This window comes from Xenopus laevis, chromosome 1L (genome assembly GCF_017654675.1).
Source record: "Xenopus laevis strain J_2021 chromosome 1L, Xenopus_laevis_v10.1, whole genome shotgun sequence".
NCBI classification, from domain to species: Eukaryota; Metazoa; Chordata; class Amphibia; order Anura; family Pipidae; genus Xenopus; species Xenopus laevis.
The window spans coordinates 104,971,945-104,999,944 of NC_054371.1; the positions used below are offsets into that span (position 1 = coordinate 104,971,945).

The 28,000-nt window shown below is 42.6% G+C and overlaps 1 protein-coding gene across 2 annotated transcripts; it reads left to right on the forward strand.

Moving 5' to 3' along the window:
- The first annotated feature begins 1,805 nt into the window (after window positions 1-1,805).
- Window positions 1,806-26,282, forward strand: fut10.L (fucosyltransferase 10 (alpha (1,3) fucosyltransferase) L homeolog). Of its 2 annotated transcripts, none has more exons than XM_018243923.2 (6): window positions 1,806-1,963; window positions 3,691-3,813; window positions 10,931-11,056; window positions 14,161-14,425; window positions 23,877-24,712; window positions 25,451-26,282. In XM_018243923.2, the coding sequence occupies exons 2-6, from the start codon at window positions 3,805-3,807 to the stop codon at window positions 25,517-25,519; spliced, it is 1,305 nt and encodes a 434-aa protein (XP_018099412.1). In that variant the 5' UTR covers window positions 1,806-1,963; window positions 3,691-3,804; the 3' UTR covers window positions 25,520-26,282. The 2 variants fall into 2 exon arrangements, with proteins under 2 accessions (XP_018099412.1, XP_041417307.1); XM_041561373.1 differs by having other exon boundaries at window positions 23,877-24,469.
- The last annotated feature ends 1,718 nt before the right edge of the window (window positions 26,283-28,000 follow it).

Consider the following 28,000-nt stretch of genomic DNA (forward strand, 5'->3'; position numbering starts at 1 on the left):
CGAACTTAAGGAGGCACCATATTGGACCGTATTGTATTTTTTGATGGTTTTATTTTGATGGCTATTCAGTTTCGATTGCAATCTGTAAATCTTTCTCACCCGGGGTTCATAATCTCAAATGACCCCAGGATTTGGTTACTGGAAATAATCCCGACGACCTGATCTCCAAACCACACTACTTGAATCATCCTTTAAATAATGAGATGCAGGATATGGTATTTGTCAGAGGAAATGTAAACTTTATTAATGTTTTCATGAATGATTGTGTAACACTTTACAATCTTTATCCTGTAACCTATGTTTAATAAAAAAATCATTGTTCAGTACTTTTTATGGGCCCTCTAGAACAGCGGTCCCCAACCTTTTTTTGGCCCGGGGACTGGTGTAAAGCCAAATTTTTTTGGGGCGCACCGGTGTCCATTTTGGGGGGTCCGTGTTAATTGTCCCCTAGGCTCGGCAGCCCAGTTCAAGATTGTCTGTGGCTGGTATTTGGGGACCCCCAGCTCTAGAACAGCACCTAAGTCCAGCAGTTAAGAACACAATATTTAGGGGATTTAAAAAGACAATTCACCTCAAATTGTGAAATAAATTGTATGATGTGCCTATTTGTATCACGTTACATAACAAAGCTGAGGGATAGGCATGCCTGCAGTTCCACCGTTTTCTATTGAATACCTCTTTTTAAAGGAGACATTTTGAGTAAAAAATAAGAATGTACCAGTGCGTTATACTCATTTAGATATAGAGGAATTGTGCTTAAAAAAGTAGTGTTTCAGGCTGATTTATTGAATATTTCTGCAAAAACCCAAACAATCCCTCCCTTCTCTTCCACTTCCTGCTCCCTGAATTCTCAGGCTGTGCAGGGAGCCGGCGGCTTGTAGGACAGGAACCAATCAGCAGCTAGCAAAACCTGATAGGGAGCTGCAGCCTGTCTGTTCTTGTGTGAATGCAGGGCTGTGATTGGCTGTCCCCCTCCTACTGTGCTTCTGGCAGAGAGCTTTAGGACACGCCCACCCTTCATTTGAAACACAGACAGAGACGAGTCACCAGAGACAATCTATAGGGAGCTCTAATAAAGGGACTATTTTTAAAGATAATATTAATTTTTAGCACCATGTAAAAGCAACACCATATATTACTCATAAATGCCTACAAAATGTGTTTTATTTTTTCATTTATCCTATATGTCTCCTTTAAAAAAACCTTCTCTGCTCAGTTGAACCTTGACACCCATAAGACAGGTTTCCAAAACGTTCTTGTCATCTTTAAAACTTCTCTATTATGCTTCATTTACAATTTAGCCCACGACAATTGGAAAGCTCTCACAGAACTGCTTTAATAAAAGAGCAAAAGCAGCATTTGCCCAGGGCGAATTATCCTGGGGGTCCAGTGTCGCTATTACCTTCCCCTAAAATCCCCAGAGTATATATCAATTGCAAACCCTGACTTCCTGCATGCCGGCCATCACATCAGACCAAATCTGATGTCTGTCTCTGCCCCCCAGGCCCGCTCCATGCAGAGATATGGAGCCTGATTGATCTTACATTAACAAACCGGAAACAAGAGCAAGTGTGCGGGGCGGGGCAATTCTCAACCTGATAGTAATAGGATGCTGCTCTGGTACTATATGCTCCAGCAATGGATTTTAATGAAGGCAAACCAGCAGTGTCAGATGTAAATAAAACACACTGGTGCAGGACAATAGCTGTATAAAACCATGAAAACTGTAGGAACAGCCACTTTTCAATTTTGTCTCTGAACGAGTTCCTTTGTTGAAGCAATGCAGGGAGGAGGAGGGAGGAGGAGGAGGAGGGCAGCTGGGTGGGAACTACACACTGAGACTTCAGCGTCAGAGAAGAGCTACAGAGAGCGTTTGGGAAATTGGTTAGTGCCAAGGGCTGCTGCTTTTTTTATTTTTTGCCATATTTGGCTATTTTTAAACTACTGCACGTTTCCTACCAAGGTAAGGATTTGGGCTACTTTTTGGAGCCTCAGCATGTTTGTACTTTGGAAACACACCATCATATTTTTCTTCTAGTGTATCTGGCCCGCCTCTTCCAGTGCATGTTGGGTAATGTAGTTTTTGCTTAACATTTTGCTTAATTTTAAGGTTATTGGAAAACTACAATACACAGCCTGCAATGGGACTGACTGGGGTAGAAAGAAGCTCCCTTTCTGCTCCTCTTTGCAGCAGTGCTAGCCCCTCAGCCCCAACCTGCCTGCACTAAAACCTTCTTCCAGCTGCTTTTGGTATGTGCTTGTACTAGTACTTCTCTGTAATGTGATGGGGGTCTGGCATTTTTTTTGCCAGTTGATGCTCAAACTCTCAGGATCTCTTGGGGCTGATTAGAGTTGCAGTTAGCCACACGTATACACATGTATATCGTGTCTGGAGTTAATGCAACATTTTGCTGTGACATACCTCCCAACTGCCACTTTAAATGGGATAGGCCAGATCTTTGTCTCCCAGCCTGTGGTTCCGTATTGTTCCTTAACTGCCAACTTGGTGAAGGTCTTGCAAGATTAAACTGTGATGTAATTCCCCCGCATTGTTTATAGCACTGCTGCACTACTGCTGCGAGTTTGGGGAGTTCAGTAAGGGCTGCAGCTGTACTTGTCAATATTGTGTCTGTCATGAAGAGAGCTTGGTGTGGTATTTTGAGGATTTGGCCACAAAGTGGGCATATTATTTTTACTTTAATACTCAATTTTGTGGATACCTGGACGTTTTATTTTAGTCTTGTATGACACTGGAGAGTCACTTATATTTTTCACTGTGCATATTGTATTAATTTTAGGCTACTTTTGAAGTGTCTTTTTGTTTTAGACAAGACAGGTTTTAGTGCATGGAATGAGGGGGTGGGAGAGATCTGATTTGAGAGCCTGTATATGCATATCTGAACCGAATCAACTTGAATTCAGGTGTGTGTCTGGTTCCTAAGTATTGTGTATCTGTACAGTATGTCTGCCAAAATAGTGTTTGTAGTATCACTGCAGTTATTGTCCTTGAGAATATTGCCTTAACTAACCTCCCTTCAAGCAAAAAAAAAGCACCCTTACATCTATAACTTACCAAGGAGTTCCCAAGCTCTTTACCCATGAGCCACATTGAAAACGTAAAAAAAAAGTTTTAGAGCAACACAAGCATGAATAAAGTTCCTGTGGGTGCCAAATATAGGCTGCAAGGGGCTATTCGTAGCCCCTATGTGGACTGGCAGCCTACAAGAGGCTCTGTGTAGCAATACACATGGTTTTTATGCAACCAAAACTTACTACCAAGCGGGAATTAAAAAAAACAGAATCTGCTTAAAGTCACTGGGAGCAACATCCAATGATTCGGTTGCTCATTAGCCACTGGTTGGGGATCACTGACTTGGCCCTTACCTTCCACTGCACCTTGCACACTTCTCTGCTCAGTCCAGTGTGGGTTTATAACTGAAATTTTAGAGGAGATAAGGGGGATCTGTGGACGGTGATTGGTGAGGGTGACCGACCAATTGGATATTTACCAAGGCCTTAAAAACCTGCTCTCTTATCTTCCCCACACGCTAGCTAAACTTGTAGACAATCTCTGCCACCAAAGTTTCAGTGCCTTCCCATCAGTCATGTGTGTTGGTTATGTTGCCACCCAGAATGCAGCTACCTTTTCTGTTTGCCCTCATGAGTGCGTTCTTTTTAACTCCCCTGCAGGCATGGTCAGCGAAGGAGGTCAAGGACCAGGATGCTTCATAGCAAAGTGCCAGGTTTGAGTAATGGCTGTTCAATCTCCAAATCTCCTGGCTAAACTGCGGAAGTTATTAGGTAATGATCCAGGTCAGCTATTGCCCCTGCAACTTTGGAATATGCAACATGTGTCTGTGCCTCTGTACCCAATATTTGTACATATATTTGTGCATTTGGCACTGTTTTTCCAACTGAACTGAATCTGGCCCTTTGTGAGGAATTTGTAAATCTGTGAAAAATATTTAGGAAGAGAAAAAATGGTTTAAGGTAAATAATATTTATAAATCTCCATTTTTGTCAACATGCATTGTAGAAATAATCAATTGCAATAGATTTGAGTGTTATTTTTTTTAAAGCAGAAGGAAGGTTGGTATTTACTTGGGGGTGCCAAAAGTAAGGCATCCCCAAGTGATTGTATATACTTACCTGACACCCCAGGCCAGTGCTCCTATCAGGAGAAAACTGCACCGACTCAGGGTTCTTCTAGCGAGCATACTTTTGTGTTTTTTTGCATTGAAATCTGGCCCATACTGTATGTACACTGACAGATGACATCCTTGTCAGTGCAGAAAGCAGATCAATGTTTTCTCTCCCAATGAAGTGACAGTGTTTGGAATCACTACTTTTTACCTATTATCCCTGCGAATATTCTTTGCAGTTAATGTTTCTTTATTTTTTTTCTTTAAATTCCTTTGTCAAGGCAAGAATATGCTAATTCACCAGGGGGAATCCATTTTTTCCTTAGGACATGAGGCCAAGGAAAAAAATGATGCAGCACAGGGAACTCTCTCTCAAAGTGCTGCCTTCTAAACTAAGTCTTCTTGTTATCTCTATGTCAGGGCCCGAAGGCTCTGTTGTAGTGTGGACCAAGGAGGAGACAACAACACCAAGTTCGCGGTACAAAAGGATTTATCAGGAGAATAGTCGTAAGCAGGCAAATGGTCAATACAGGCAGCAAGGATCAGAATCGTTAAACAGGCAAGAAGTCGGTACACGGATAATCAGAATAGCAAGAAATCACACCCAGGAACTATACAAGATAGACCTATAATTGGGCAAAGACAGAAAGGGCAATTGGGAATAAATAGTCCAAGGTTGGCGCCAAAACTTGACGCGGTGACGTCATGACGCCGGCGTCCTCACGTTGACGTCCTGACGCCGACGCACATTCTGACGCCAGCGTCCATTCCGTCGCCGGCGACCAATCCTGAGGCGACACGTTTCTGACGCAGTCATATTACGACCAGGAAGAGCCGCATGGTGGGGCAGGAGGTCGCCATCTTGGATGTCCCGTGGGGTAAGTTCTACACTTTCCATTACAGTACCCCCCTCCTTAGGGGGGGCCTCAGGACCACCGAGGCTAGGGGAAGAAGGAAAAAGTCTGTGGAACTTACGATAGGTGCATGTACGTCAGAGCTTCTCACCCAAGAACACTCCTCTGGACCGAACCCCTTCCACTCGATAAGATATTGAAGAAAGCCCCTGGAAATACGAGAGTCCAAGATTCTTTTGACTTCAAATTCCTTATGATCGTCAACCAAAACAGGAGCTGGAGAGGAAGAAGAAGAGGGGCAAGACATAGCAGGTTTAAGCAGGGAAACATGAAAAACATTGGGTATCCGCAGCTCAGGAGGAAGTTGAAGATGAACAGCCACAGGGTTGATGATTTCGATGATAGGGAAGGGGCCGATGAATTTAGGACCAAGCTTGGGTGTAGGAATCTTGAGACGAATGTTGCGTGTGGAAAGAAAAACTTTATCACCAGGAATATATGGAGGGGAAGAAATCCTTCTTTTATCAGCAAACTTTTTCTGCACCAGGGAACTCTTCTCTAAGTTTGCCGCAGTAGCATGCCAAATAGCCAACATGTGAGCAGCTTGGTCATTGGCCGCAGGCACATTGGTAAGAAGAAAATCCTGGTAAAAAGCCAAAGGATTGAGACCATAAACACAGAAGAAAGGAGACTTCTGGGAAGAAGAGTGCAGAGCGTTGTTGTGGGCAAATTCAGCCCAGGGAAGAAGATCCGACCAATCATCCTGGCACAAGGACACATGACAACGAAGAAACTGTTCCAAGGCCTGATTGACCCGTTCTGCGGCTCCATTAGACTGTGGGTGGTAGGCAGAAGAAAATTGAAGAGAAATGTTAAGAGCTTTGCAAAGAGATCTCCAGAACTTGGAAATAAACTGGGAACCCCGATCAGACACAATCTCGGCAGGAAAACCATGGAGACGAAATATATGTTTGATGAAAAGTTCAGAGAGTTCGGGAGCAGAAGGCAGTTTCCGAAGAGGCGTGAAGTGAGCCATTTTGCTGAATCTGTCGATCACCACCCAGATGACAGTGTGACCAGACGAAACAGGGAGATCGACAATGAAATCCATCGCCAAGTGAGTCCAAGGTCGAGATGGAATGGGAAGTGGCAAGAGTAAACCCTTGGGGGGGGGGGGAATGTCCGGACTTAGAAACAGCACAAGTGGAACAGGACAAAACAAAGTCTTTGACATCTTTCCTTAGGGTCGGCCACCAGACCAAACGAGACAGGAGCTCGGTTGTCTTCTTAATCCCTGGATGACCGGCCTGTTTGGAACTGTGAGATTGGGATAAAATGGCATGACGAAATTCCGGAGGGACAAAGGCAACACCAAGAGGAGTCTCTACAGGAGCCGAAGACTGAGCAGAAAGTAACTGAGAGGCACATGAGGGAAACAAGGCAGCAATAATCTTGGTAGAGGGCACAATGGGTACAGGATCTTCGGGGCAGGAATCCTCAGGAGCAAAGCTTCTGGACAAAGCGTCAGCCTTCCTGTTTCTGGAGCCAGGACGAAAGGTGATAATAAAATTAAAACGAGAAAAGAAAAGTGCCCACCTGGCTTGCCGGGGATTGAGGCGCTTGAGGGATTGAATAAATTCAAGGTTCTTGTGGTCGGTAAAGATTGTCACCGGAATAGATGAACCTTCAAGCAAATGTCTCCATTCTTCCAAGGCCAACTTAACGGCAAGTAGCTCCCGATTGCCCACATTGTAGTTCTGCTCAGGGGAAGAAAATTTTTTGGAAAAAAAAGCACAAGGGTGGAGTTTACCGTCAGAAGAAGATCTTTGAGACAGAACTGCTCCAGCTCCTACATCAGAGGCATCGACTTCAATGAAGAAGGGTTGAAGGGGTTCAGGGTGTCTAAGAATTGGAGCAGAAGAAAAGGCTTCCTTGAGGGTCTTGAAGGCTTCGAGAGCTTGAGGAGGCCAGAGTTGAGGTTTACTCCCTTTACGGATCAGGGCAAGAATTGGATGGATCTTGGAAGAAAAGTTTTTGATAAATTGTCTATAATAGTTGGCGAAGCCAATAAATCTCTGAACTGCCTTGACGCTGGTAGGAAGGGGCCAATCCAAAATTGCAGAAACTTTGGCGGGATCCATCTTAAAACCTTGTGGAGAAATGATGTAGCCAAGAAAAGGAATGGAAGAAACTTCGAAGGTGCATTTTTCCAATTTGGCAAAGAGATTGTTTTTCCTCAACCTGGAAAGAACTTCACGCACTTGGCAACGATGATCAAGAAGGTTTTTGGAAAAAATAAGAATGTCGTCTAAGTACACGACCACACACTGTCCCAAAAGATCACGAAAAATGTCATTGACTAATTCTTGGAAGACCGCAGGAGCATTGCAAAGACCAAATGGCATGACGAGATACTCGTAATGGCCATCACAAGTATTGAAAGCGGTCTTCCATTCGTCTCCCTCACGAATCCGAATAAGATTGTAGGCCCCACGTAGATCCAGCTTAGTAAAGAAACTAGCCCCCTTGAGCTGATCAAAAAGTTCAGAGATGAGAGGAAGAGGATATCTGTTCTTTACGGTGATTTTATTTAACCCCCTGTAGTCAATGCAGGGCCGCAAACTACCGTCTTTCTTTTCAACAAAGAAGAACCCTGCTCCAGCAGGGGAGGTAGAAGGACGAATAAAACCTCTTTGAAGATTCTCCTGGATATAAGACTTCATAGCAGAAGTTTCGGAGGGAGAAAGCGGATAAGTGCGGCCTCGGGGAGGCATAGAGCCGGGTAAAAGTTCGATAGGACAATCATAAGGACGATGAGGTGGGAGAGTCTCAGCGGACTTCTTATCAAAGACATCGGAAAAGGCTTGGTACACAGGAGGGAGAGAAGAACTTGAAGACACTGAAGAAACTTTGACAACAGGAACAGCAGGTAAACAGTTGTGTACACAAAATGGACTCCAACGGGAAATTTGTGAGAAGGACCAGTCAATGACCGGATTATGAACACACAGCCAAGGCAATCCCAGGACAACGGGAGTTGAAGGGCAATCGATAATAAGAAAAGACAGTCTTTCCAAATGCATAGTGCCCACCTTGAAGGAAAGTTCCTGAGTAGACTGCGAGATGATGGCAGAAGAAAGAGGACGATCATCAATCGCCAGGACTCGAAGAGGGGTTGCCAAGGGTTGGAGCGGAATGGCATGGTTATCAGCAAAGGCACGATCCATGAAGTTGCCTGCAGCACCAGAATCGAGGAAGGCCTGAGAAGAGATCTCCTTGGAGCCGAACTGGATTTGAACAGGAAGAAGAAAACGTTGAGCAGAGGAATGGGGAGGAGAACAAATTCCACCCAGGTAAGTCTCCCCAAGCTTACCTAGGTTTTGGAGTTTCCCGGCTTCACTGGGCATTCCTGGGCGAAGTGGGCTTTTCCCCTACAGTAGAGGCATAACCCAGCAGCCCTTCTCCGGAGCTTCTCCTGTTCGGAAAGGCGTGCCCGACCGATCTGCATTGGTTCTTCAGGTGGTAAAGAAGAAGTAGCAGGTGCCGCAGGAGGAGGAGGAAAAAGGTTGGAAGCCGGACTGGGGAGTAAGGGTCTTTGGAAGCGTGGAGCCAGGGTGGGTTGGAACCTGGAAAACTTCCTAGCACGTTCCCTGTCAAGTTCGACTTGGAACTCCCTCTGTCGGGTGTCAACCTTCACAGCCAACGCAACAAGGTCCTCCCATCGAGAAGGAATCTCACGAGATACAAGATCATTCTTGATGCGCATCGCCAGACCGTTGTAGAAGGCAGCATGGTATCCATCATTATTCCACGAAGTTTCTGCCACGAGAGTTCGGAATTCGATGGCATATTCAGGAACAGAACGAGTCCCTTGCTGCAGCTGGAATAAACGAGCCGAGGCAGAAGTAGCCCGACCTGGAGCATCGAACACTGTGCGAAGGTCCCGGATGAAGGCTTTGGCATCGTCGATTACCGGATCCTCCTTCTCCCAAAGAGGAGAAGCCCACTCCAGAGCTTTCCCTTGCAGGCGGGTGATAATATAGCCCACTTTTGCTCGCTCCGAGACCTGGAAGCAGGGTGAATTGGATCTCACACTGGTTGATGAAACCACGGCATGATTCCGGATCACCACTATACAGAGGAGGTGCAGGGATGCGAGGCTCGGAAACCTGGAGCGGAGTTGCAGGAACCGGCATAGGGACTGGAGCCACAGGAGATAAAGCAGATAATTTCTCCAGGATTGCTTCAAGTGCCTGGCCGAAGTGGGTTTGCTGGGCTTCATAGGTGTGCATGCGGGAAGCCAATCCACGAACGGCTCTGCCGACATCAGTAGGAACTTGAGGCTCCTCAGAGGGGTCCATGGCCCAATTATACTGTCAGGGCCCGAAGGCTCTGTTGTAGTGTGGACCAAGGAGGAGACAACAACACCAAGTTCGCGGTACAAAAGGATTTATCAGGAGAATAGTCGTAAGCAGGCAAATGGTCAATACAGGCAGCAAGGATCAGAATCGTTAAACAGGCAAGAAGTCGGTACACGGATAATCAGAATAGCAAGAAATCACACCCAGGAACTATACAAGATAGACCTATAATTGGGCAAAGACAGAAAGGGCAATTGGGAATAAATAGTCCAAGGTTGGCGCCAAAACTTGACGCGGTGACGTCATGACGCCGACGCCGGCGTCCTCACGTTGACGTCCTGACGCCGACGCACATTCTGACGCCGGCGTCCATTCCGTCACCGGCGACCAATCCTGAGGCGACACGTTTCTGACGCAGTCATATTACGACCAGGAAGAGCCGCATGGTGGGGCAGGAGGTCGCCATCTTGGATGTCCCGTGGGGTAAGTTCTACACTTTCCATTACACTCTAATTTTGACTTCGATTAGAACTGCACCTGCACAGTATGGTAACATTTTCCAATTTTAGTATCTTGTGCAAACATAAGTCTAAAGGGCTCATTTATGGCCACAAGAGCAGTTGAAAACGTGTGCTTTTTCCCCACATCATTTAAAAACACTTTCATCAAAGGTACTTGCATCAAAATGCTCACTTTGCACTTCCGTATATATAGTTGCACTCAGTGCTGCTCAGTCCTTCCTACCTTCCATTCTGAATTAAGTGCTGCTGCGCCAGTTGATGCAGGGGGAACCCTGGAGCTACTGCCACCTCCTGCTTAGAGGAGAACTAAGCCCCGTTAATCATAAATCCCCATCCCTCCATTGGACTGTCTCCCTACTTTCTCCTCCATAGTACCTTAGTTGAAAAAGCGTCCCTGGCATTAAGCTTGGCATAGTCATGCAGTGTAACGCAACGGAGCTCTTTGGCACCATTTTCTGTATCTGCGGATCCTCTTCTTTTCCTTTGGCAATCTTCAGAGCTGTAGGCACGAATACCAGAATGGCCCCAGCTGCCCATGTGCAAAAAATCTCCGTGACAGTGCTCACTTCCGTGAGGAAAAGATACAGAAGATTTCGCCGAAGCGTTTCACTGCGCTACTCTGCATGAATATGTCAAGGTTAATGCCAGGGACACTTTTTCAAGTAAGGTTCTATGGAGGGAGAAAGCAGGGAGGGGGACCAATGGGGGAAGGGGAATTTTGGTTAATGGGGGTTTAGTTCTACTTTAAGGCTTTCCACAGCACCCTGCATCAGTCACTGCAGAGTACGGTGCACACATCATTTGCACACCGAAAATAATGCCAGACAGACTTTGAAAATACACAAAGGTGACCAGACCACAATTGTGTTAATTTTGGCAAATTGTGTACAGCGCAGCTGTGTCAGATTCAACATCCCTTTGTGCCCACAATCAAATTGGGGAAAAGTCTGTACTGCAGTAATATAAACATTTTATTATTATTTTAATTCATTTCTGTATTTATTTAATTTCAATTACTTTAAGATTACAAACAATGCGTATATTGATTTCAGATGGAGATACTCAATATGGCTGGCAACCGCCTAAAGAGAAAGTACATGGTGAATCGAATATGGGAGAAAAGGTTTTGGATCTCCTGCTTTTTTATCATATTCTTATTCATATTAGTTATTTTTCAGGTAAGTTGGAAAGGATACAGTATATGAAAGCTTTGTTTTACATTTGTTTTTTATATGTCCCACTGTAAAATTTAATATATCTGTAATTTAATGCTGTGTAAGTACTATGGCCAAATTACCACTCACCAAGGTGATACATTATCTTAATTGTGTGGAACTGTGATACAAATTGTATGGCTATACAAATAGGTGGCCACTAGACTTTTTCAGGCTTTTTCAGTCAGACATACCGTTAACAGCCTACAGCAAATAATCGGTATAGTGAATGCATAAGTACAAGTTAAATATTTAAGTGTATATGAGGTGTGTGTGATAGATTCATCTATGTGTGTGTGTCCAACTCTCAGGGAGAGAGATCTGTCTGCTCCTCCAGGGGGAGAGAGAGAGAGATACCTTTTGGTTCAATGTATATGCCTTTGCCACCCCCCCCCCCAAAATATCTATAAAAGTGCATATATTCCTTCCCAAATAACTTACAAGGATTTGTGAATGAGTTTACATACGAGTTTCGGACCGTGTATAGATCGTCCCATAATTTTTCGTGTCATGGCAAATGGTCATTTAGTCTATCAGACAGGTTAGAAGATTTCTGTTAGCTAAAGATAGTATCTCTGCGTGTACAGGAGTACATACATTATGCCATGGTCAGTACTAATTGGATACTATATCAACGAATTCTACACCCACTACAATCACTATACAGTTAGTGGTATTAAAGGGGCAGTTCACCTTTTAGTTTAATTAAATATGTTATGGAATATTACTTGTGTTTTTCTTGATTGTTTTCACAGAAGGCTTTGTTACAAAAGTAAGTTTGGAGACAGAGAAAGAGAAAAAGAGTTATTTCGGTTTGTCCGACCTAAGTTTTTTGCACTGTCAGCAGGAGTCTACAATAAAATTATTTTTTGGGGAAAAAAATCTCCTTTACCCCCAATCCTTACCTATGAGCCATGTCTTTGAGTTGGGTTCCTAAATAAAAAAATAAACCATTTATGTCACTTAATTAATAGGAGCAGTAAATCAAGTAAGAATGAATAAGTACTTATTTAAATAATGGAGATTATATATTTTTTATATTCTGGATAATTGGTGGCTGCATTGTAGATTATATTTTTATAGCTTCTTCAAAACCTTGATACTCTTGTCACAGTATACTGCTACATAAAGTACGTTACAGTATTCTTTTTTATGTTAAAGCAAAATATACTGTAAAGCCACAGAGTAACCTTGGGCAAAACTGCTTCACTGACTTTGTCTTTACATCTTTGACATCCAATTACTTACTTTGTGCCAGAATCTAATATAATGCTCACTTTTTCCCAGAGGAGAAATGGTTTTGTAATATCATCCTCTGAAATTTTTACAGATTTTCCAGTCAGTTACACATTTGAGTACATTGCTTTTAAGACTGGTGAATGCTGCCTGAAAAGGGGTTGAGGGTGTCCATTGTGACTTAACTTGTCTACAATATAGTTCTCTGTTTTTAACAATATTGAATAGGTTCCACAAACTATACACAAAGTAGAGTCACCTGTACTTTAACACAGGAACATCTTTATGTCCTGTATGCTAGGAGAAAGTTGTACAGCTTATGTTGCAGTTGAAAAGGGAGAAATTTAAAATTATACTTCCATTGTGCCTAAAAAAAGTTTTTCTAAATAAGTGTGTCCTTCCGCACAAACATTTCGCCTACTTATGGCTGCCCCATATACCGCATTGGTACTTTGGGCTTTAGGCTTGAATGCAATTTCCTATTAAAAATGTCTGGCCCGGATCTATCCTGGACATCCAGATGTATGCCCCAAATGTAATCTTGAGCAGGGAAACGACATGCATGTATACTGGGACTGTCCTCATATTCAGAGATTCTGGGCAGAGGTTTTGGCCTATGGTGCACTTAAGCTTGGACTCCCTGAGCTCTGTTTGTTGGGTATTACCGAAGGACTATCGCTGACCCCTTATGAACGGATGAGTCTGCTGCAACTGCTACACTTTGCCAAAAAAGCCATCCTGATGACATGGAAACCAAATGCACCCCTGAAAATCGGCTTCTGGAAAAAGCTTATTAATGACGTTCTCACTAGACAAAAACTCACCTACATGCCCAGACAAATTCGGGAAAATATACTTGTAGACTCGCACATAGAGAAAAGAGAAAAGAATATGTCCCGCGATTTTTTTTTTTTTTTTTTTTTTACATAGCACCCTTGAGCCACTATGTTACTAATGTGTCTATGTGCGAGTCTACAAGTCTGGGGGTGCAAGGGAAACCTTGGCAAATAATAGTAAGATGGTGGGGTGACACTTAGAAAGAACCAAGGACAAGTGCAATTCTTTTCTGAAGAGGAGCTCTGTACTACTGAAAAATTTGGCAATTTAAGGGACAAGAAACCCCGATTCACTGAGGGCTGGTGGCAGAATGTTAGGCACCACCCAGTGTACCCATCAACATTTTCCCTCAGGCCAGTGCTCCTTTTAAAAAAAAAAAAAAATGAACACAGGGATACTTTATTCACAAGTGTTAGATTGGTCTTGTGTATGTGCAGTATAGTAAATTTCTGATTTCGTTTTACTGCGCATGTGTGAGTATAATTCCTTCCTAATGGCACCCTGGGAAAGGAAAGCAAAATAACTGTGTGGTGCTGTATTGTTTTTTTTTTTCTTGGCCTGTTGATTTATTTTACTAAAAGGAGGACTAGTCTAAGAAAAACCCCTGGTGATCGAAATTATTGTAAGGTGAATCCGCTTTTCCTTCTCCTTAAATACACAGTGGGATGCCCAACATATTGACACTCCTGAGTGTGTTACCATTTTATTGTCTTTTACTTATGCTACTTTTGGGTAACCTAACTTCAGTAGAAGCCGCTATCTTAAACTGGGCAGTTGACAGAAGACCTTTGTGCAGAAATCACAGCAAAAACAAATACTTGCTTCTTAAAGAGGTACTACAGAAAGACTTACTGCACAAGGGAGTAAAAAGCTACTGTTGCTCATCAACACCCATTTAGAATAATATTAGTGCTATTTTTGAGAACAATACCAAAGATTTACTTTAGCCCTTTTTTTTTGAAGTATTAATGTTGATTTACTGTTGTTATCCTTAGGTTATGGTTGAACTTGGCAGATTTGAAAAAAAGGAAACAAAAAGTTCCACTGTCATCAATATTCAAAAGCAGAAGAAACCCTTGCTCAAAGAACAAAGCAACAGCAGATTAAGACATTTTAAAGACAACTATCCCATTATGCTTTGGTGGTCTCCACTAACTGGAGAAAACGGAAGGCTTGGACAATGTGGAACAGATACGTGTTTTTTTACTATTAATAGAACATACCTTCAAGATCCAATGACTAAAGCCATTCTGTTTTATGGTAAGCAAATAATTAGATATTTGTAGTAATGGGAAATGTTAATAACTAATACCCCAGAACTTACAGTGGGAACATAACTTTGTCTGATTTACAGATAGTGTTCTTTGCTAGAAATTAACCTGCTCAGCAAGACTGTTCTGTATTAATGGGTTTATACATGTATAAATTTGCTACATAATGGATGTTAGAGACAAAATATAATGGGACTGAACAAAAAATGCAGGTAAAAACTACATTCCATCTGACACGACTGTCAGATGTGAACGCAGAAAGCTGTGTCTTCATCTGACAGTATTATAGTGTTGTTTTTACCTGCAACGTTTCGTTCAGTTCCATTATATTTTGAAGCCTGCAGCTACATCGACTTGTTGCCTGCATTTTGCCGCTGTGAGACCGTTCGACGAAAATCACCTGTGGAGTTCAGCCCTATGGCACAAAAGCTAATTTGGAGCAGAATTCCCTACCAAATTTGAATCAACCCACATCTACCTGTTAACCTGTTATGTGCCTATACCAGCATTGCGTTGCTCTTGTCTCAATTTCTTTTTAATCATGTTTGCTAATTTTTTTTCTTTATAGCTGTCCCTCTAGCTTTTTCTACATTATAATACATGCCTGTGAATGAGTAAGTCTGTTTTCTATAACCTTTGTTGATGCCATAAACTATAAGATCAGTTTTTTTTAACAAACGTTCATTAATTTTTTTGAGCCATAAAGAAACTGGCAATTTAAAATATGCAACAGCAATACTTTCTTTAACACAACCATTATAACTGGTAACATGTATGAAAAATGTTTTCTTACTGTATATACACAGGAAAAGAGATTGCTATAGAAAAAAAATACACATACAGTTTAGCACTAGGCCCTTAAATTTAACAGTTAATGGAGGTTATTTATTTGGAGGTTTAATGTTTGCTACAAGTCTAGTCACCTATAGCAATTACTTGACTTATGGAAATGCAAATCTCTTATTGATTGATCTTGGTGACTAGACTAGAATAAACTGTGTCATTTATTACATTTTCCATTGTAAGTTCTTTTGACCTGAGCCCTTTTCACCTCTTTTATCAGTTATCTGTTGTATTTTTGGATGCACCAGAGTATGGTCATTGTAAATACCCATTTATATGCAAAATATGTTGGCTCTTCATAAATATTAGATAATAATAAATATGTCCCCTCTTATAGATGTTGAATCATAGAAAGGATTAACAAAATGTTGGTGCTTTGGACCTTCTTACTATTCGGATAGTAAACTCTCCAACCAATTGAAAGCTGGGTATAGAAAAGTATTCCTGTGTAAGCTTTGGCTTGGACAAAACGATCATTTGATATCCATGCTGATATACAACCATGTTACCACTGATATTAACTGATTAGCTGCTAGATTACTTGTTTTAAACCTTGTACTATAGTATGGTTTAGTTTCCATCAGTCAGTCAAGATAAATTGTATTTAACCAGTCTCATTGTTTTTCTTTATTTTATTGAGATCTGGAAAAGTGTTATGCAGCTGAATGTCAGATTAGGGATGTAGCGAACGTCGGAAAAAAAGTTCGCGAACATATTCGCGAACTTGCGCAAAAATGCGAGCGGTTCGCGAACGGTTCGCGAACCCCATAGACTTCAATGGGAAGGCGAACTTTAACATCTAGAAAAGACATTTCTGGCCAGAAAAATGATTTTAAAGTTGTTTAAAGGGTGCAACGACCTGGACAGTGGCATGCCAGAGGGGGATCAAGGGCAAAAATGTATCTGAAAAATCTGCCTGTGTGTGCTTGGAAGAGATAGTGTAGGGGGAGAGCTGTTAGTGATTTCAGGGACAGATGATAGTAAGTTTGCTGGCTAGTAATCTGCTTGATACTGCTCTGTATTGGAGGGACAGAAGTCTGCAGGGATTTGAGGGACATTTTAGCTTAGGTAGCTTTGCTGGCTAGTAATCTACTGTTCTCTTTAAACAACTGCCATACGTTGACCTTGTAGGCATTGTTTGCCCAGTTTTTTTGGACGCAGCCACTGAAGCACAGTTGCCAGAAAAAATATGCCATATAAATGCTGAAAATAGTCATTTTTCGCCATACGTTGACCTTGTAGACATTGTTTGCCCAGTTTTTTGGACGCAGCCACTGAAGCACAGTTGCCAGAAAAAATATGCCATATAAATGCTGAAAATAGTAATTTTTCGCCATACGTTGACCTTGTAGACATTGTTTGCCCAGTTTTTTTGGTTGCAGCCACTGAAGCACAGTTGCCAGAAAAAATATGCCACATAAATGCTGAAAATAGTCATTTTTTGCCATATACGTTGAGTCAACGTATGGCAAAAAAATGACTATTTTCAGCATTTATATGGCATATTTTTTCTGGCCTCTGTGCTTCAGTGGCTGTGGCCAAAAAAACTGGGCAAACAATGCCTACAAGGTCAACGTCGTTGACCTTGTAGGCATTGTTTGCCCAGTTTTTTTGGCCACAGCCACTGAAGCACAGAGGCCAGAAAAAATATGCCATATAAATGCTGAAAATAGTCATTTTTTTGGTCGCAGCCACTGAAGCACAGTTGCCAGAAAAATTATGCCATATAAATGCTGAAAATATAAATTTTTTTGGTTGCAGCCACTGAAGCACAGAGGCCAGAAAAATTATGCCATATAAATGCAGAAAATATGCATTTTTTTGGTCGCAGCCACTGAAGCACAGTTGACAGAAAAATTATGCCATATAAATGCTGAAAATATAAATTTTTTTGGTTGCAGCCACTGAAGCACAGAGGCCAGAAAAATTATGCCATATAAATGCAGAAAATATGCATTTTTTTGGTCGCAGCCACTGAAGCACAGTTGCCAGAAAAAATATGCCATATAAATGCTGAAAATAGTAATTTTTTTGGTTGCAGCCACTGAAGCACAGAGGCCAGAAAAATTATGCCATATAAATGCAGAAAATATGCATTTGTTTGGTCGCAGCCACTGAAGCACAGTTGACAGAAAAATTATGCCATATAAATGCTGAAAATATAAATTTTTTTGGTTGCAGCCACTGAAGCACAGAGGCCAGAAAAATTATGTCATATAAATGCAGAAAATAGGCATTTTTTTGGTCGCAGCCACTGAAGCACAGAGGCCAGAAAAAATTAAACCAGTAGGGTTTGCACCCTAGTTTGTAACGGTGGCGGAGGGAGGAGGAGGACGCTAAAGGACAGCTGTGTGTGGAGTCATGAGGCTTGAAGAGAAGGACAGCTGCATAGAAGTCAGAACAAGTCTTCCGGCGTGCAGTAACCCTCCGAGATCCACCCCTCATTCATTTTAATAAAGGTCAGGTAATCGACACTTTTGTGACCTAGGCGAGTTCTCTTCTCAGTTACAATCCCTCCTGCTGCACTGAAGGTCCTTTCTGAGAGCACACTTGAGGCTGGGCAAGACAAGAGGTTCATGGCAAATTGTGACAGCTCTGGCCACAGATCAAGCCTGCGCACCCAGTAGTCCAGGGGTTCATCGCTCCTCAGAGTGTCGATATCTGCAGTTAATGCCAGGTAGTCCGCTACCTGCCGGTCGAGGCGTTCTTTGAGGGTGGATCCAGAAGGGTTGTGGCGCTGCCTTGGACAGAAAAACATTTGCATGTCTGACGTTACAGACTGGCCAAAGGGCTTTGTCCTTGCAGGTGTGCTCGTGGCAGGATTACTGGCACCTCTGCCCCTGGAATGTTGATGAGTTCCTGAAGTGACATCACCCTTAAAAGCATTGTACAACATGTTTTGCAGGCTGGTTTGTAAATGCCGCATCTTTTCGGACTTGTGGTATGTTGGTAACATTTCTGACACTTTATGCTTGTACCGAGGGTCTAGTAGCGTTGCGACCCAGTACAGGTCCTTCTCCTTAAGCCTCTTGATACGGGGGTCCTTCAACAGGCATGACAGCATGAAAGACCCCATTCTCACAAGGTTGGATGCAGAGCTATCCATCTCCGCTTCCTCATTATCAAGGACTGCATCATCCACGGTCTCCTCCCCCAGCCACGTACAAGACCAGGGGTCCCCAAAAGGTCACCACTAGCCCCCTGGGAAGCCTGCTCCTGTTGGTCCTCCTCCTCCTCCTCCACAAAGCCACCTTCCTCCTCTGACTCCACTTCTGGCACCTCTCCCTGCGTTGCAGCAGGTGCCTGGGTTCGTTCTGGTGATTCCGACCAGAAATCGCGCGCTTCCAGCTCCACGTCACGCTGGTCTACAGCCTCATCTGTCACTCGTCGCACGGCACGCTCCAGGAAGAAAGCGAAGGGTATTAGGTCGCTGATGGTGCCTTCGGTGCGACTGACCATATTTGTCACCTCTTCAAAAGGTCGCATGAGCCTGCAGGCATCGCGCATAAGCACCCAGTAACGGGGGAAAAAATCCCCAGCTGTGCAGATCCAGTCCTACCACCCAGTTCAAAAAGGTACTCGTTGACGGCCCTTTGTTGTTGCAGCAGACGTTCCAACATAAGGAGCGTTGAATTCCAGCGAGTCTGGCTGTCAGAAATCAAACGCCTGACTGGCATGTTGTAGCGCTGCTGAATGTCAGCAAGGCGTGCCATGGCTGTGTAGGAACGTCTGAAATGGGCCGACACCTTTCTGGACTGGGTGAGAACGTCCTGGAATCCTGGGTACTTGGAGACAAAACGTTGGACTATTAAATTTAACACATGTGCCATGCAGGGCACATGTGTTAAATTGCCTAGTCTCAACGCTGCCAACAGATTGCTTCCATTGTCACACACCACTTTTCCGATCTGCAGTTGGTGTGGGGTCAGCCACCGATCGGCCTGTGACTGCAGAGATGACAGGAGTACAGATCCGGTATGGTTTTTGCTTTCCAGGCACGTCATCCCCAAGACAGCGTGACAACGGCGTACCTGGCACGTCGAATAGCCTAGGGGGAGCTGGGGGTGCACAGGTGTGGAGGAGGAGAAGGAGGACCCAGCAGCAGAGTAAGAAGAAGAAGAAGACGAGGTAGAGAGCGATGGAGGAGTAGAGGTGGTGGCAGAACCGCGTGCAATCCGTGGCGGTGACACCAACTCCACTGTTGTTGTTGAGCTACCCATTCCCTGCTTCCCAGCCATTACCAAGTTCACCCAGTGGGCAGTGTAGGTGACATACCTGCCCTGACCATGCTTGGAGGACCATGCGTCAGTAGTCATATGGACCTTTGGCCCAACACTAAGTGACAGAGATGCGGTAACTTGGCTCTGCACATGTTGGTACAGGTGTGGTATTCCCTTTTTAGAAAAAAAATTGCGGCTGGGTACCTTCCACTGCGGTGTCCCAATTGCTACAAATTTGCGGAAGGCCTCAGAGTCCACCAGCTGGTATGGTAAAAGCTGGCGGGCTAAGAGTGCAGACAAGCCAGCTGTCAGACGCCGGGCAAGGGGGTGACAGTCAGACATTGGCTTCTTACGCTCAAACATGGCCTTCACAGAAACTTGGCTGGTGGCAGATGACTGGGAATGGGAACAGGTGGTCAAGGTGGAAGGCGGAGTGGAGGGTGGTTCAGACGGGTCAAGGAGAGCAGAGGTAGAGCAGTAAGATGCTGGACCAGAAGGAGTGTGGCTTTTAGTTTGCCTGTTGCCTTTGAGGTGTTGCTCCCAAAGTGCTTTGTGCTTGCCGCTCATGTGCCTTCGCATAGAAGTTGTACCTATGTGGCTGTTGGGCTTACCAAGGCTCAGTTTCTGACTGCACTCATTGCAAATTACAATGCTTTTGTCAGAGGCACACACATTAAAAAAATCCCACACTGCTGACTTTTTGGAAGTGTGCGATCTGGCGGTAACAGTAGAAGTTGGCGGAGTTTGCGGTATTGGCGGCAATGGCGGGTGCGTTGGCCGGCTGAACACAGGTGCCGATACATGTTGTTGCCCTACTGATCCCTGCGGGCTGTCCTCCCTGCTTCTTCTAAGTCTTATTCTCCTACTGCCTCTCTGACTCTCCGTCTCTCCATCTGAACTACCCTCCTCTTGCTCTCTTCTACTAGGCACCCACAAAAACATCAATCTCCTCATCATCATTCTCCTCAGATGCATCAATTTCTTCTGACACATCACAGAAGGAAGCAGCAGCGGGGACCTCCTCCTCATCACTCATTATGTCCATCTCTATCGTGTTCTCTGCCAGAATTAAATCTGGTGTAAGGTCCTCATCTCCTTCATCTTCTTCTGGCAATAATGGTTGCGCATTACTCAGTTCAAGAAACTCATTGGAAAATAACTCCTCTGACCCCAGTGAAGAAGGGGCACCGGTGGTGGAGGAAGTGTTACGTGGGGTGGCCATAGCAGTGGAGGATGAGGAGGATGTTGTGGTAAAGTTAGAAACGGTAGAGGATGGGGTGTGCTGTGTAAGCCAGTCAACTACCTCTTCAGCATTTTGGGAGTTCAGGGTCATTGGCTTTTTAAAACTGGGCAATTTGCTAGGGCCACAGGATTGCATAGCAGCACGGCCCCTAGCACGGCCTCTGCGTGGCGGCTTGCCTTTGCCTGGCATTATTTTTAAAAAAACAACAACAACAACAAAAACTCAGTTGGTTTTTCTGGAAACGATAATACACACAGCTAGATGGCGGGTTGAAGAAAACACTGTGCAAATAATGCCTACAAAGTCAACGTATACACTACTACAGCGGTGGATACGGATTACGTAAAATATATGAATGCTGCTTGAAAAAAAGTAACTCAAGTGGTTTTTCTAGAGACGATAATATTATCAATATTTAGACAAAATGTGAACAAGGTCACACAGCTCGATGGCGGGTTGAAGAAAACACTGTGCAAATAATGCCTACAAGGTCAACGTATACACTACTACAGCGGTGGATACGGATTACGTAAAATATATGAATGCTGCTTGAAAAAAAGTAACTCAAGTGGTTTTTCTAGAGACGATAATATTATTAATATTTAGACAAAATGTGAACAAGGTCACACAGCTCGATGGCGGGTTGAAGAAAACAGTGTGCAAATAATGCCTACAAGGCCAACGTATACACTACTACAGCGGTGGATACGGATTACGTAAAATATATTATGGCTGCTTGAAAAAAGTGACTCCGGTGTTTTTTCTGGAGACGGTAATATTATGGATATTTAGACAGAATGGGAACAAGGTCACACAGCTCGATGGCGGGTTGAAGAAAACAGTGTGCAAATAATGCCTACAAGGCCAACGTATACACTACTACAGCGGTGGATACGGATTACGTAAAATATATTATGGCTGCTTGAAAAAAGTGACTCCGGTGTTTTTCTGGAGACGGTAATATTATGGATATTTAGACAGAATGGGAACAAGGTCACACAGCTCGATGGCGGGTTGAAGAAAACAGTGTGCAAATAATGCCTACAAGGCCAACGTATACACTACTACAGCGGTGGATACGGATTACGTAAAATATATTATGGCTGCTTGAAAAAAGTGACTCCGGTGTTTTTTCTGGAGACGGTAATATTATGGATATTTAGACAGAATGGGAACAAGGTCACACAGCTCGATGGCGGGTTGAAGAAAACAGTGTGCAAATAATGCCTACAAGGCCAACGTATACACTACTACAGCGGTGGATACGGATTACGTAAAATATATTATGGCTGCTTGAAAAAAGTGACTCCGGTGTTTTTTCTGGAGACGGTAATATTATGGATATTTAGACAGAATGGGAACAAGGTCACACAGCTCGATGGCGGGTTGAAGAAAACAGTGTGCAAATAATGCCTACAAGGCCAACGTATACACTACTACAGCGGTGGATACTGATTACGTAAAATATATTATGGCTGCTTGAAAAAAGTGACTCCGGTGTTTTTTCTGGAGACGGTAATATTATGGATATTTAGACAGAATGGGAACAAGGTCACACAGCTCGATGGCGGGTTGAAGAAAACAGTGTGCAAATAATGCCTACAAGGCCAACGTATACACTACTACAGCGGTGGATACGGATTACGTAAAATATATTATGGCTGCTTGAAAAAAGTGACTCCGGTGTTTTTCTGGAGACGGTAATATTATGGATATTTAGACAGAATGGGAACAAGGTCACACAGCTCGATGGCGGGTTGAAGAAAACAGTGTGCAAATAATGCCTACAGGGCAAATAATGCCTAAAAGGTCAACTTATACACTACTACAGCGGTAGTAAAATAAAAAAAAGTAAAATAAAAAAAAATGAATATTAAAAAAAAAAATTAAAGTTGGTGCTGCTGAACTACTAGGAGCAGCAGATTAGCACACCAGTCCCACTCCCCAACACTGCTAGACTAATAGCACTGGGCTCTTATAGTAGTAGTAGTAGTAGTAGTAGTAAAACAACAAAAAAATAAATAAAAGCAGTCCTTACAAGGACTACTGTTATTGCAGCAGTCAGCAGATGAGATCAGAAGCAGGACAGCTGCCCACTGCAGCTACATACAGAGCACTGCAGTAGAAGGTAGATTACTAGCCAGCAAAGCTACCTAAGCTAAAATGTCCCTCAAACCCCTGCAGACTTCTGTCCCTCCAATAACAGAGCAGTATCAAAACGATTACTAGCCAGCAAACTTTCAACTGTCCCTGAAATCACTAACAGGCAGCAGCTCTCTCCCTACACTATCTCTTCAGCACACACAGGCAGAGTGAAAAAACGCTGCAGGGCTTCGGTTTTTATAGGGAAGGGGAGTGGTCCAGGGGAGAGCTTCCTGATTGGCTGCCATGTACCTGCTGGTCTGGGGTGAGAGGGCAAAAAAAAGCGCCAACAATGGCGAACCCAAAATGGCGAACGTCGCGCGACGTTCGCGAACTTCCGGCGAGCGCGAACACCCGATGTTCGCGCGAACAAGTTCGCCGGCGAACAGTTCGCGACATCTCTATGTCAGATACCTTTGGATATATTTGTATCTGAAACACTAGTGAATACGCAAGAATGTCAGTAGGCAGGGAAGGAGCAGTGCATTCATCAAGATCAACTAAACAATAGAAAGTGTTATTATATACATGTAACTATAACGTACTGTTACTCTTCACTGGTAAAAATTGTAGTTTTGCCTAAAAAGAAGCTGCTGTGTATCTATGGGGGCGACCACTCAGGCTGAAGACGTAGATAAGAGGGAAACTGTAAAATACAGTGAGTTTAGAGTTACACAGAACATTGATGGCTATCTATAGAACTAAAGAATGAAAACCATTTTCATATAATATCGGATATTTTTTGTCAACAAATAGTTTCATTGTAGGTGCTGAATGAACAAAAGTTACATCTAAAAATAAACATTATTTTCACTTTTTGACGTAACACTATAAAAATACACTTGCCATATTGGGTGACACAGTATGGTTGCACTGAGCAAAACTTAGGAGGTCAAATCTATGAAGTATTTTATGGAACGTTTCAGATCTGTTCTCGGTCTTGTTCCCCCAAAGATCATTTTTATTACATGCATTTTATATTTTTATTTTAGGCACTGACTTTAACATTGACAGCTTACCACTTCCACGCAAGTCAAGTCATGAGTGGGCTCTCTTTCATGAAGAATCTCCAAAAAACAATTATAAGTTGTTCCATGAGCCTGCTATTACTTTGTTCAACCATACTGCTACCTTCAGTCGACATTCACACATGCCTTTAACAAGCCAGTACTTAGAGGGTCTGCAGGCATTAAAATCTACTGATTACCTGGTGTCAGTAGAGAAGAAGAATGTCCTGAGAAAGAGACTTTCTCCTTTAGCATATGTGCAGTCTGACTGTGATCCCCCATCAGACCGTGATACTTATGTTCAGGAACTCATGAAATATATTGCAGTGGATTCCTATGGTGAATGTTTACACAACAAAGATCTTCCACAACAAGTGAACAACCCATCCTTTATGGATGACTCACAATTTCACCACATACTTGGCCAGTATAAATTTATCCTGGCCTTTGAAAATGCAGTTTGTGAGGACTACATCACTGAGAAGTTGTGGAGGCCACTTAAATTAGGAGCTGTTCCAGTATATTTTGGTGCCCCAAATGTTGAGGACTGGCTTCCCAGCAATAAAAGTGCAATAATTGTGAGCAGATTTTCCCATCCTAAAGATCTTGCCGCTTATATCAAAAAGCTTGACAAAAATGACACGCTTTATATGCAGTTTATAGAATGGAAATTGCATGGCAACATTAACAATAAACGCTTGGTTTCTGCAATCACAGAACGTAAATGGGGAGTGCAAGATGTAACCCAAGATAACTATATTGATGCTTTCGAGTGCATGGTCTGTAAAAGAGTATGCGAAAATGTACGCTTAAAGGAACAGGTAACTATTTTTCGTATGTTGATTAATTCAAGAAAAAAAACCTAAACTCTACAATGTTACATGATATTTAAGCTATTACAGGTATGGGATCTGTTTTCAGGAAAACCGTTAGCCAGAAAGATTTGAAATATGTTTTCCTCTGTAAGAATAGAACAGTACCATGTACAAGATTCATACTAAGTTATAACTAATCTTTATTGGAAGCAGAGCCAGCCTATTAGGTTTATTTAATGTTTACATTATTTTATAGTAAACTTGAGGTATGAAGATCCAAATTACAGAAAGATCCGTTATACGGAAAGACCCAGGTCCCGAGCATTCTGGATAACTGGTCCCATACCTGTAGTAACCTGCCAATCATAACTTCATAGTTTTTATTCATAACTTTTCTATTTTCATTTATACAAACTCAAACTCTATCCTGAGCTCAGAATGATTACTGATTGTTCCAATGACAAAATGAGAAGCAATTCTGTAACCAAATTGTAGTCCTCATTTGTTCTTGATTTATAATCCCCAACCACATGGTATGGCTATTTGTAACAGGCCTTTTCATGGTTTGACCTACTCTAAATAGTACGTCAGTTTGAATTTATGATGTAATTTAGTGAGGAAAAAGGTAAATATAGTACGCTTTCAATTTTTTTATGCAAATAACCTTGAAATTTTTATTAGTATTACACCAAAATATAAAGTGTAATATTTATTGAAGTATTTTCTTTTGTGTACTTTTGACAGGGCCCAAGTACTAAGCTATGGAATGCTGATTCAGCGCACCTAAATTGTCCAGCCCCTGAAGTGTTTTGATTTTTACCAGTTCATTCACCAAAGTCCAGCATGAGGGAAATGTGGAAGCCTAGCTTTGAACAATCCAAGAAAGAAGCAAAGGCACTGAGGACACTTGTTGAAAGGAACAGAAATTTTACTACTGTGGAGTTTTGGAATCTTGTTTTTAAATTTTGGTGACTGGCACTCTTTATGCCATTTATGAACATTTTCCTTCCTGTGGCTACTGGACTGTTTTTTTTTCTATAGTCAATTTGTAATTTATTTTCATTTTAGAAACAATGCAAATTAGTGCAAGCTTAATGTCTTGTGTTTTGTCCTTATCAATAGCTCAAGGCACATTTCAATATAAGTACAGAAGTGCAATATTTTTATATAGACACTCTTCTCACTACACTTTTTTTTATCCCCTGCCCTGCTGCAGTCATAGATTTCCCGTAAGGCATTCGACCAATGGACTAAGAGTACAGAATTGTGCTTTTATAGCTACTCAGCTAGCCTTTCCCTAAAACCCTGGTGGTCTTGTTTACAAAATAACAAATAATGACTGTAACCCTGAGGTATATACATATCCAACTACCAAAGGCCTTACTAAAAATAATAAATGAACCCCTGACAGCAGAAGTAGTATACGTTTATCAGAAAGCCATAAGAATGAAGATATGCTGTATCTCCACTGATAATGCTATCAAAGTTTTGTAATTTAAGCAGGGAATGTGCAAACATATCAACATGTTGGTTTACTTTTCTCTTTACGTCTGCTCTAATAAAAGGTTCGGCTGCACTGCATATTATTTTGTACAGGTATGGGACCTGAATGCTCGGGACCACTGGTTTTCCGGGTAAGGAATGATTTAAACATTAATTAAATCCAACAAGATTGTTCTGTATACCAATAAGGATTGATTATATATTAGATACCATCAAGTACAACGTTCTATTTTATTATTACATAGAAAAAGGAAAGAATCTTGACATTTAAGTATTTTATTAAAATTGAGTCTATGGGACACTAGAGATGTCGCGAACTGTTCGCCGGCGAACTTGTTCGTGCGAACATCGGGTGTTCGCGCTCGCCGGAAGTTCGCGAACGTCGCGCGACGTTCGCCATTTTGGGTTCGCCATTGTTGGCGCTTTTTTTTGCCCTCTCACCCCAGACCAGCAGGTACATGGCAGCCAATCAGGAAGCTCTCCCCTGGACCACTCCCCTTCCCTATAAAAACCGAAGCCCTGCAGCGTTTTTTCACTCTGCCTGTGTGTGCTGAAGAGATAGTGTAGGGAGAGAGCTGCTGCCTGTTAGTGATTTCAGGGACAGTTGAAAGTTTGCTGGCTAGTAATCGTTTTGATACTGCTCTGTTATTGGAGGGACAGAAGTCTGCAGGGGTTTGAGGGACATTTTAGCTTAGGTAGCTTTGCTGGCTAGTAATCTACCTTCTACTGCAGTGCTCTGTATGTAGCTGCAGTGGGCAGCTGTCCTGCTTCTGATCTCATCTGCTGACTGCTGCAATAACAGTAGTCCTTGTAAGGACTGCTTTTATTTATTTTTTTGTTGTTTTACTACTACTACTACTACTATAAGAGCCCAGTGCTATTAGTCTAGCAGTGTTGGGGAGTGGGACTGGTGTGCTAATCTGCTGCTCCTAGTAGTTCAGCAGCACCAACTTTAATTTTTTTTTTTTAATATTCATTTTTTTTTTATTTTACTTTTTTTTATTTTACTACCGCTGTAGTAGTGTATAAGTTGACCTTTTAGGCATTATTTGCCCTGTGAGGCATTATTTGCACACTGTTTTCTTCAACCCGCCATCGAGCTGTGTGACCTTGTTCCCATTCTGTCTAAATATCCATAATATTACCGTCTCCAGAAAAAACACCGGAGTCACTTTTTTCAAGCAGCATTCATATATTTTACGTAATCCGTATCCACCGCTGTAGTAGTGTATACGTTGGCCTTGTAGGCATTATTTGCACACTGTTTTCTTCAACCCGCCATCGAGCTGTGTGACCTTGTTCCCATTCTGTCTAAATATCCATAATATTACCGTCTCCAGAAAAAACACCGGAGTCACTTTTTTCAAGCAGCCATAATATATTTTACGTAATCCGTATCCACCGCTGTAGTAGTGTATACGTTGGCCTTGTAGGCATTATTTGCACACTGTTTTCTTCAACCCGCCATCGAGCTGTGTGACCTTGTTCCCATTCTGTCTAAATATCCATAATATTACCGGTCTCCAGAAAAAACACCGGAGTCACTTTTTTTCAAGCAGCCATAATATATTTTACGTTAATCCGTATCCACCGCTGTAGTAGTGTATACGTTGGCCTTGTAGGCATTATTTGCACACTGTTTTCTTCAACCCGCCATCGAGCTGTGTGACCTTGTTCCATTCTGTCTAAATATCCATAATATTACCGTCTCCAGAAAAAACACCGGAGTCACTTTTTCAAGCAGCCATAATATATTTTACGTAATCCGTATCCACCGCTGTAGTAGTGTAT